Source organism: Brachyhypopomus gauderio, chromosome 9, assembly GCF_052324685.1.
Source record: "Brachyhypopomus gauderio isolate BG-103 chromosome 9, BGAUD_0.2, whole genome shotgun sequence".
NCBI lineage: Eukaryota > Metazoa > Chordata > Actinopteri > Gymnotiformes > Hypopomidae > Brachyhypopomus > Brachyhypopomus gauderio.
The window spans coordinates 1128832-1139813 of NC_135219.1; the positions used below are offsets into that span (position 1 = coordinate 1128832).

The 10982-nt window shown below is 47.0% G+C and overlaps 2 protein-coding genes across 3 annotated transcripts; both read left to right on the plus strand.

The window, feature by feature from the left end:
• Positions 1-1704: 1704 nt before the first annotated feature.
• pnrc1 (proline-rich nuclear receptor coactivator 1) lies at positions 1705-5270 on the plus strand. Of its 2 annotated transcripts, none has more exons than XM_077016368.1 (2): positions 1705-2795; positions 3454-5270. In XM_077016368.1, exons 1-2 carry the CDS (start codon positions 2400-2402, stop codon positions 3946-3948), a joined length of 891 nt encoding a protein of 296 aa, XP_076872483.1. In that variant the 5' UTR covers positions 1705-2399; the 3' UTR covers positions 3949-5270. The 2 variants fall into 2 exon arrangements, with proteins under 2 accessions (XP_076872483.1, XP_076872484.1); XM_077016369.1 differs by having other exon boundaries at positions 1707-2783.
• A 603-nt stretch (positions 5271-5873) lies between these two features.
• Positions 5874-10638, plus strand: LOC143522644 (xaa-Arg dipeptidase-like). Its single transcript, XM_077016371.1, has 7 exons — positions 5874-6591; positions 6770-6918; positions 7444-7586; positions 8586-8740; positions 9205-9325; positions 9451-9558; positions 9945-10638. Exons 1-7 carry the CDS (start codon positions 6190-6192, stop codon positions 10157-10159), a joined length of 1293 nt encoding a protein of 430 aa, XP_076872486.1. The 5' UTR covers positions 5874-6189; the 3' UTR covers positions 10160-10638.
• Positions 10639-10982: the final 344 nt, after the last annotated feature.

The window sequence follows — 10982 nt, forward strand, 5'->3', positions numbered from 1 at the left end:
TTGAAAGGTCCTGACATGGTTCTTGTCAGCCCTCATTGGTCGTCAGAGACAAAGAAGACAACCAGCTGGCCACAATACAAGGCAATACTCCATTTGCATTTCTAGCCAGTTACAAATGGGTGTGTTGCTTCAGGGGCTATCTATCCTGGCATTATCTCTGTTCGAGTGTGGTGAAGGTCAGGCCTACCATATCAGGGTGCACTCCCTCACACAGACTTATACAGAGGCCCCCTTACACACTATAATATGTACACACAATAATATGTAACAGGTTAACTATGAGTACATATAAAGTGTAATGAGTGAGCAGTATATGAAAGTGAAACTTCTATATTTCAATAACACCATCCAACTAATAAATAAAATATGTAAGAGGAACTGCACATAGCATAACCGTGAACTTCTTCAGATGCTGAACAACCGTGTGGATTAGAAATGTCATTTACCTATTAGCCAGTTAAGACATCTTATATGTTACTATTTTATGTGAATGTCAGAATATATGTGCAGACCCATTTATGTGTAACAATTTTTGCGACAACCTTCACAAGGGGGCAGTCATGGACTGGTGGTAGGGAACTGGTCTTGTGACCGGAGGGTTGTGGGTTCAATTCCCAGACCTGAAGCCATGGTTGAGGTGCCCTTGAGCAAGGCACCTAACCCCAACTGCTCCCCGGGTGCCGGGCTAGGGCTGCCCACCGCTCTGGGCACGTGTGATCCACAGCCCCCTAGTAATCACTAGTGTGTTTGTGTGTGTTCTAACTGCACAGACGGGTTAAAAGTGGAGGACAATTTTCAATTGCGGTGTAAAAATCACAATTGACAAAATATGGCACATTTATTTTTACATTTACACAAAAGAGAATTCTGCGTTAATTTGTAGACTATAATGTATATGCTATTCGTTTTCAAGATGTGTCACATTAAATACCACCTTCTGTGTTTAATCCAAAGAAATAAAATGTACATTTTACTGCACAATACTGTTTGGGGGATGTTGGTGTTTGAGGCGAGGTGGCAATGGATGCGACCAGTCACAGTAAGAGGGTGCTGGAGGTCATGTGACAGGCGTTTCCCCTAGCAACACTGGTTGTTGCTTGGCAGATTTGCTGCAGCTCATCCAACCAGGCGTCCTGAGCAGGAAAGTGGCCGTGTAACCAGCCAGCCTCCTCAAAGATCGCTGTAAGAACACAATGCAAATGTATCATTTTAGAAAGATGAAATATTGATTTGTTTTACTACCTCCTTGGATAGTGATGGGAGGAACATGTCCCTGAAGTCTGACTAGTTTAAACAAGGAAGGAAAAGTTAACGATTAAATGATGTTGAATAATAAAAAGTTATAGAATAACTGTTAAACAATAAAAACGAGTCCTAACAAGACCTAATCAATACTCTTCGTTTAGAACTCTCCCAACTTCCCATAAACAACCCAAGAAGTAATTTGCTGTGAAGAGACCCAATCCTTTTTGAAAAGAACAATGCGGAGGATTGACAATATTGACAAGCCACAACAATTTTTAGTAAAACGTAATAAAGGTTTGACTTTTTGTTGAAAGATTGATGTAAGCTTTTTGTTTGTTTGTTTGCTGTTGTCAATACGTTAAGGTCACAATTCGATTACGTAATGCACCGGATGCGACGATCAATTCTGGAAATTACACGCTTGCCTCCTTTGTGACGTAGTGGCGATGATGGGCGGCGCGTCACGCTCTGTCGAACTTGACTGGCGTGAACGTTCCACACGGCGCGCGCGCTGCTCTCCAGTCAGTCTGGCTGCTTTTAAGAGTGTTTTCTCCTGTTTTCTCCATCGAGAGGAGAGTGTGACGGTGCTCTTGTGAACTAAACGTGCAAGACACGAGTAGTGTGCCGAGCGAAGTGTGACGTTAGCTAGCTCTAGCTACCCAAGCTGTGGACCACAACAATTTTGAGGCGTTAATGAAACTCGTCTTTAATACTGATATCTAGTTACCTAAGGTTTTTTTTTACCTTAAGGTTGGTTATTTTTTCTTTTTCGAAAGCTGTTTTTATTATTAACAAAGGACTTTATTATTCTCTCTTGTTTTCCTTTGTTCACCCGGGGGCGTGTTTGCTTCTACAACCAGGAAGTTGCGATCATCTGCGCCATTTCAGAAGACGGAGCTACGCCATCTCGACTGAAACTTTTGTGTTATTATTATTGAGTTATTCTTGCTTTCAAGAAGAAAAGAAAACACATCCCTACAATTCAGGAACTTTTGCGTGAAACGTTTCCCTTTCCCCCCGTCGTCAGGAACACTTAACTAGCTGGATAACTAGTGTGGCAACAAAACTTGTTCGCTGGCCGCTCTCGTGAACTTCGCCAAGTGGCCCTCCCCATCATCGCAGCTCCCCGTCGAACCGGGCTCGTTTGGACCTCCATGTATCCACCCACACCACCCTACGGTGGCTTTGGGATCATGTTGAGCGACACGCTCGGCCGTCATATCGAGTCAAACCTCGACAATGTCGAGAACAACAAACCGTCGGTTCTGATTTCCTCGCGAGTCGGAACCAACCTCAACAAATCCAGACGGGCCCTGTTCAAGAAAGGGGGGCGCAGGGTGCGCACGGCGGCGGCTCTGCAGGGCAAACACCCGCCGCAGCCTCACCAAAGGCAGTCTAACCCGGCGCGTTTGGCGGATATCAACAACAACACCGCCGGTAAAGCCCCGTCCAGAACCGCGGCCACCACCACCGAACCTCCGTCCACCCGGACAGCGGGCAGTGCGGCCGCGCACTTAAAAACGGGCTCCAGAAAAGAGGTAAATATAAAGGTGCGCGATGCAGGTGCGAGTTGTGCCCCATACTGGCATGTGGTGCATGCATTACGCGCATGGCGCAGATGAATTGGGGTTAAATGTTCGGGTTAGATGAGGGTCAACAACCATTACGAGACACCGAATATGTCACGTAATCGCCGGATGCACTTTTATGGTTGATCTGGATGTCATGTGCCCTCTATTTTCACATGTGTTTATCATGTTTCGTTGTGTTCAGGCCAGTTATTTTATTTGCAGCCATATAAGGCATTACAGCGGTGTACCCAAGCCTCGGTTGTTGTGTAATTGTAGAAGCCCGCAGGCGGTACTGGCCCACTTAATCCCGCTGAAACGGAACAGTCCTGGAAATATCGACGTCATTGTGTGATGCGGGTCACGTCCGGGACGGGCTCGCGTGCTGCGACGCATATACGCTCACCTGCTCTGTTTAAGGGTTTAAACTCGTCATTAATGAAAGGCTTGTTTATATTAAGCCCGACACTGGTGCATATGGGGACGGGACCTACGTGCAATCCGAGATGTGCGTTATGAACGCCATTTGGTGTAAATTTTTTCAACAGCGCACTCTCGGTTATACTGTCAGTTTAGAGACGCTTTGTCTTTCTTTTCTGTGTCGTGATTCTCACGTTCCGCTTGATCCCTTTGTCTTCAGCTGCTGAAATCCAAAACAGGAAGGGTGGAACGAGGAAGCCAGAACGGGCAGTCCCTCCACGGCCTGAACAAACACGAGCAGCACACCCCTAACCTGAACGCACGCGTCCACAAGAGCAGACCCAGCACCGCGCCTGCCGCCGACCCCTCGTTACGGCCCTGCCAGACCCCCAGCCCTGGCCCGAAAGGTCAGGAGAGCGCCCTGGTGCTGCTGCTGCCCCCGTCCGCCCGCAGGGAAGCGAAGAGACCCCCGGGCTCGCCGGACGCCTGCGCCAGGGCCGCCCCGTGTCCGGCCGAAGCTTCGCCCGAGGAGATCCTCCGGGACGGAGAGAAAACGTACGCGGGGGCCAAATTCAGCGAGCCGCCCTCCCCGAGCGTACTGCCCAAACCGCCCCGCCACTGGGTGGGCCAGAGCGGGCCCAGGCATTCCGACAGCAGCAGGGAGCAGATGTCCGTGCACTTGAAGACCCTGCTGAAGGTTCAAGCCGAACCGTGACCTCTGACACGGGGAAAACTCCTCCCCCTCGCCCGAACTCTCGACTGACACCTACACACCTTAACGACAATGAATTGGCATTGGACAATCAGACAAAAGGACTGGAAACATAGTTTGTTGCAACAGGAAGTATTGAGTTTTTACCGTAATGGGGAAAAAGTCTTGCTTTTGTGTTGATAAAGCAGCCTTGTGTTAAATGGGTTTTTTTTTTGGTTTTGTTTCTTTTTTAAACAAACTTGTGTAAATACTGTAAGACATGTAATATATGTGTATATTTTTTGATGTTATTTTAACAGAAGAGTAAATCTAGTTTTGTTACTGAGGCTTATTAGTAATTTGATGACACTCATGATGGTACGTCATGATCTGATGGTGTGCCCTTTTAAAGTGTACCGATGAGCTACATGAGCCGTGCGGAGCACATTGCATGGAAGAGGTCTACTTACAGTTAGCACAAGACCGAAAAACCAACACGAGTCCCCTGGAGGCGTGAGAACTAACGACAATGTGGCACCGTACGGTTCCGTGAACCCGCCACATGTCTTGCGACTGCTATGCCCGCGTGCCCAGTGCGGAGGGCGCGGCTGAGCCCCGGGGCGGAACTGCCCTGGCCAGGGAGATTTGGCGATCGGCGAAAAGGAAACGTGGAAGTCTAAACACAAAGACTCTGGTTTCACACGAGGAGCACTGTCTACAATCCAAGCTCAAAGGACAAATGGCAGACGTGTAGTCATGATAAGACTCGTGGGGTCTTATCCCTGTCTGCGAGCACTGATCTTTCTGATCTTGGATAAGGGCACTTTTTAATTGTTCTTTTTATGCATTTTCTGTAGCCTTGCAGCCCTTATGCTGGTGTATTCCCAGTGAGAATGTCGTACTGAGCATTACGTTTACCGTGGGAGAGAGAGGTCTAACGTCATGACGTTTACCGTGGGAGAGAGAGGTCTGACGTCATGACGTTTACCGTGGGAGAGAGAGGTCTGACGTCATGACGTTTACCGTGGGAGAGAGAGGTCTGACGTCACGATGTTTACTTGTCTGTCGAGTAAGCCGGGCAGCTACCAGCGTCTTTTTTTTTTTTGTTTCCTTCTTGATTTGATTTGTCACACACAGCTTAAGGCATTTTTTTTTTGCATTACCCAAACCCAACACATTTTGTTGCAACAACAATTGTTTTCTAACTTTTGACTGCAGTCTGTTTTTAACCTAAAAAAAAAACTTGCATTCCCACTTATCCAATTGGTTATGGAAACGTTCTGATCTCTGAACGTTTTTTTTTTTAATTTCAAATTAAGTGAATAAAGAATTTGGCCACCCCCTTATGTTGGACTGGTTTTGCTTTTTTCTTTGTGCCTTTATTGTGCTTCATCACCTGCTCAATGTCTGCTTTGTTAAGACGGGAAAATAAAACACGCACTTTGACTAGGAAGCTCTGTTATCTCACACCATTTGCAGCAGGTGCACCTCACTGAACCTTCAGTTCTATTCCTATAAGTTAGCAAAGCAGCTGGTGCTTGGTTCTTTCCCAGAATGCCATTGTGTATCGGTGTCCTACAGATATGTGCTTATACAACACCCAGCACTGCCAATGCAGTGGAGCACCGTTGCATAATCTTGTGCCCTGCTCCAGTTTATGCCATCTGGGCTGGATTAGCACAGTGACTATCTGGAAGTGTAAAAGGTCTCTCTTCATCTACGGCAAAGCCGTCAAGAATCAGTGCTGGAATACTGATTCAGTGTATGAAGGTCTTAAATGGGGCACGTTGAACCAGAGGCTGGATCTTTGCTCACCTGACCGGTTGTATTTTAAAGTGGACAAATGGATAACAGCTGTGCTGCTATCTGTTTTTAAATCATGTCGCCCTTTTGATTAGACGTTATTTCAGCTTCTAGGTGTAATGTTCAACTCATTACAGGGCAGTAACACAGAGTGGTTTGTTTCCGTGCTCTTAATCTCACGTTTTGTTGATGATGCCCCAATATGGCACGCAGTCCATCAGACTGCATTGCCCACGATGCCTAGCTAGAGGCAACAGCTCACATTACTGATGGCAGTCAGTAACGTGACTGTAGTCTACTGAGAGCTGGCTTGTGGGGGCTTGCCCAGGCCTTTATGAGTGGTGTGTCGTAAGACATTTACAGCATTGGCCTATAAGGTTGAGCAACGCAAGAACTTCCCATTGAACCTTTGACATCTGGGTCTTGCATTGCCTTTGTTGTTGATGTGTAAGCAGCCAAGAAATGTCTGGGATCGTCCAAGAGTTGAAGCAACAGGTTTGCGGAGCTATTGACCAAGCGAAAGACAAACTCTATCGGCTGGGGTCAGTCATATGGCAACGTCCAGAGCTCGCGTACGAGGAGAAACACGCTCACGACGCACTGGTGCGTTTTTTCACGGAAGAGTCCGGTTGGAAGGTGGAGCCGCGCTTTAAACTGGAAACGGCCTTCCGCGCGTCGTGGGAAACAGCTGGTGGCAAAGACGGCGAGCCGACGGTCAACGTGGGTTTCTTGTGCGAGTACGACGCCCTTCCCGGAATCGGACACGCCTGCGGCCACAACCTGATAGCTGAGGCGGCAGTCGGGGCGGCACTTGGCCTCAAGGCCGCTGTGGAGAACCTTCCGGAATGCCCCCTGCACGTCAAGGTGCAATGCTTAACACTGCCAACACGCAAACAAAACAAACTAAACTCTTGGCCAATCCCAGACACTCTATCGTTGAAAACATCTTCATAGCATTGTTATAAATGTTTTAAGTGTGTGATGTGCATGTTAGGAGCGAACGTTCAGAGCGTACAGTAACGGCCTGTGGTTGAAACGTCAGGTGACCGTTCTGGGAACCCCGGCCGAAGAGGAAGGAGGCGGAAAGATCGACATGTTGCAGGAGGGGGCCTTTGATGGCCTGGACGTCGTGTTGATGGCGCACCCCTCTCAGGAGGACGCCACGTACCTCCCCGCCGTGGCCATACACGAGTACGCCACACTACTCCCTACCAGCACAGTCTTCGCTTTAACCACTTGTGTTTTCTATAGGCCTGTGTGTAAGAAAAGTTATTTCTATAGTAACTGTAGAGTCAGCAGTTACAATGTTATGAGCTAGTTACAGATCTTTCAATGTAATATTCCGTTGGAGAAACATCGTAAACTAGCGCTTTGTTTGTTTGTGGGATGTGTTGTGACTCAGTACAGGGAAGTTCTACTTTCAGAATGTATGCCAGCGCTCGGTGCCGCAGAGAGTGGCCTGATCCCAGAATAGACTACGGGGCAAGCAGCCCCACGCAGGCGTTAGCACGGCAGAGCAGGTTCTGGAAACGAGCTCGCTTACTGGCACTCAGCAGATACGACTGCAACAGATGGCCCCAAAGTCGGCGTGCAACGCGTTGAGGGAATGTAACCCAGCCACATTTAAACGTGTCGCGCTCAGTAGGCGAGTTTCTATGGAGTTTGGGTGTGTCGGCTTTTTTAATGTCGTAACCTGTGTCATGTGCCACTATGTAGCGTGGTGGTGAAGTACCATGGACGCGCATCCCACGCAGCCTCGTATCCCTGGGAAGGCGTGAACGCGCTGGACGCGGCCGTGCTGGCCTACAACAACCTGTCGGTGCTGCGTCAGCAGATGCCCCCGGACTGGAGGATGCACGGTGAGCGCTGGAGGTGGAGGTCACCGCGCCCGAGAGACCGAAAGGATTAAGAAGTGTCTCCAAACGTACACACCATCAGAGGTGGCAGTTCCAGGTTCAGAAAGTAAAAGTCCTCACCGGGATTTTGCTCAAGCTTGCTAGGTTTTCTAATTAGTGCAATCCAGGTAAAATTAGTGGAATCAACACAATCCAGGCAGCCTGAACAAATTATCTCTTCGTGATAGACTCACATAGGCCACCTGTAGGATAACGAATTCTGTCAAACTTTTGAATTCTCAAAAGATGATCAGATAGACGAAATAAACCTGGATCAAAGTGACCCGGGTGATTTGCGAGAAATATATTAAGTTACACGGACGTAATTTTGGGGGGGGACGGGGGGGACATGTCCCCCCCACTTTTTCAAAAGCCGGCTTTGGTCCCCCCCAGTTTTTACGGTTAAAACCACATATTTATATAGCGACAAATCTATGTCCCCCCACTTTTGAAATCAAAATTACGTCCATGTTAAGTTATGATTTTGTCTGTTTCGGGTGACTCGGGTCTCACGTATCTGAAGTGAATGTACCCAAAACGTAACAGCAACTGTCAACTGAACTTCAGCCATCAACACGTAGAGAGGAAAAAGGAAAATGAACCTCCCTGGTCTGTGATTTCACAATTAAATGTTTTTCTCGCTAGGGAGAAAAAGAGAACGCACGTGTGTGTGTGTGTGTGTGTGTGTGTGTGTGTGTGTGTGTGTGTGTGTGTGTGTCGATCTATGCACATTCAGTCAAGTCCCTTACCAGAATAGCCTACATGTCATTAGCCATTTCATTTCGTCTTCTTTGGGCTTTACCTGATATGTGAAAACATGTACAAGCATCGATCTTCCCCTTATAAGTTATTCGAGGTCGCTGTTTATCTGTCTGCATTCTTCGCTTTGATTATAATAATGTTAACTGCTATTTATGCAGCTCTCTTACGGGTGGCGTGTTTAACCTTTCGGTTCTTCCGTAGGTATCATATCGCATGGGGGTGTGAAACCCAACATCATTCCGGACTACAGCGAGCTGCAGTATTACCTGCGCACCCCCACCCACCGGGACCTGACGTCAATCGCGACAAAGGCCGAGGCCTGCTTCCGAGCCGCTGCCATGGCAACGGGCTGTCAGGTGGGTTCGCCTGTATGACAGAGCAGGTTCCGTGTTGCAGAACTGTGCTGTAGTCGGTGCTGCTACAAAGGTGTTGATTCCAGGTTCAGACAGTAAAAGTCCTCACCAGGATTTTGCTCAAGCTTGCTAGATTTTCTAATTAGTGCAATCCAGGTAAAATTAGTGGAATCAACTCAATCCAGGAAGCCTGAGCAAAATCCTGGTGAGGACTTTTACTTTCTGAACCTGGATTATACACCTCTGGGGCTGCACACTCAGCGCGCGCTCCTGTTTGTGCACACGGGCGTGCACAAACGTGCACCGGGCACGACCAACTGAATTGGATCACTGTATGAAAACCGCAATGACGTCAACAAAAAAACGCCAAACTGTCAGATTTGGAGACAGCGCGCGCATTATTACGGGGAACGTGCAGCGCGCGCGCCTTGAAATAACGCAGCTGCTTTGGAACGTGTTTCCTAAAGGTTGAGATCCAGTTTGCAAAGAACCAGTACTATGAAATACTGAGGATCCAGACTCTGGAAGACCTCTTTGAGGAGAACGGAAAAGTTCTTGGTATGAAGTTCGTCACAGAAGATTCGTCCGGTAAGGAAATAATAAGGAAACTTATTGGTCATTTAAAAAGTGTATAAGTTAATGGCAACAGGTTATCTTTGCATTGAGATGTTTTCTCGAAGACAACGTGATATTTAATTTCACTGTAATTTTAGGCTCTACAGATTTTGGCAACGTTACCTTTGCTGTCCCAGGGATTCATCCTTATTTCTACATCGGATCTGATGCACTAAATCATACTGAAGAATATACGGTTGCTTCTGGTGAGTCTGGAAATAAAAGAAACAGCGCCTCCTGTCGGCGTAGTGTTGTTAATACATGTCGCTCTACTATGTGTCCTAGTGTATGTTTACACTTTCTTACAATATTATTACAATATCTGAAGACTCCTAATACAAATTAAAATTAAGCAAATGAGATTTGACAATCATTAGATTTGGATTATTAAATGGTATTGGTCCAGATTAATCACGTATGAATTAAAAAATCCCCCAAACCTCTAATCCAACTTACAATGCAACAGTCCAAGGTCAAGAACAGAATTAGAAGTTGATATTGTGGGCCACATCTTAGCTGTCTTCTTTCCAAAATAAAAGTCCTCTCACTTTCATATCTTGCCCCTGGAGTATGAAGCTGTCTGTGTTTGTAGGTGCGGAAGAAGCCCAGTCTTTCACCCTGCGAGCAGCCAAAGCTCTGGCCATGACGGCTGTGGACGTGATCTTTGTGCCGGGTGTCCTGTCCAGCATCCGGCAGGAGTTTGCAGAGGCTACACGCAGCGTGGCGGCAAACCCTCCCGGCCGGCCCAGACGCCCGGGTGGTCGGCAGCCGTGGGAGTGTCCCGTTCAGCCGCACACACAGTCCTGAGGCACAGTGTTCAGGAGGGCCGGTCCTCTCTGTAATCCCGAGTCCCGAAACGGCCTTGTTCTCTGCTGCGAGACGGTCCTAGAATGCAACGGGATGTGCTAAAAAGGAGGCGAAATGAACAACCGGCGCTAGCAGTCTGACGCACATGAAGGGTTTATTATCACACACAGAGCAAAGAAAGAATTTGTGTTTAATCCAGCTAACGAGGTATAATTACACAAAGTTGTTCATGCATGTATTTAATCCAGCTAACGAGGTATAATTACACAAAGTTGTTCTTTGCACGTAAGAACATGAACCAAAAACAGGTGATTTCAATAAAGGGAGAAAAGAAAGACAAAAGCTATTTTCTGCAAACAACTGATTCAAGTCTCCTGTAAAGTTTTCATTCTGTAACACGCAGATCAATGTCAGCACACACTGACGTGTTGAGGATGGCAAATGCTTGTGATTATAACAATAAAGAATCTTCTGAAGTTTTCATGGTGTATTATTACTCAAAAAACCCACAATATATTTTGCTCAATGTGTGTGTGTGTGTGTGTGTATACATAGGACTATCTGTTCCCACAGTAAGCCTGCTGTAGGTGGTCCAGGACCCAGAATAACAAGATAAATATAAAAAGGCTGTGGTATTTTATATCTATAACGTGAGCCCATTAATAACAGGGTGGTGTAGCTACAAGGTTGGAGGTTCTGGGGAAGCTGATTTAGAATGAACGTTTGATACATCGTTTTATTATCTTCTAATAAACGTTGTCCAGATCCAGTGCAACAACTTCTAAAAGTGGATTCTCACTTCATAGCCGACCAAACGATTTGT

Excerpts from the sequence above, each read along its gene's own strand:
- pnrc1 (XM_077016368.1), top strand. The coding sequence starts at position 2,400 with ATGTATCCACCCACACCACCCTACGGTGGCTTTGGGATCATGTTGAGC. Across the intron at positions 2,796-3,453 it reads GAAAAGAGGTAAATATAAAG|CTGCTGAAATCCAAAACAGG; the intron begins GTGCGCGATGCA and ends CTTTGTCTTCAG.
- LOC143522644 (XM_077016371.1), top strand. The coding sequence starts at position 6,190 with ATGTCTGGGATCGTCCAAGAGTTGAAGCAACAGGTTTGCGGAGCTATT. Across the intron at positions 6,592-6,769 it reads AATGCCCCCTGCACGTCAAG|GTGACCGTTCTGGGAACCCC; the intron begins GTGCAATGCTTA and ends TTGAAACGTCAG. Across the intron at positions 7,587-8,585 it reads CCCGGACTGGAGGATGCACG|GTATCATATCGCATGGGGGT; the intron begins GTGAGCGCTGGA and ends GTTCTTCCGTAG.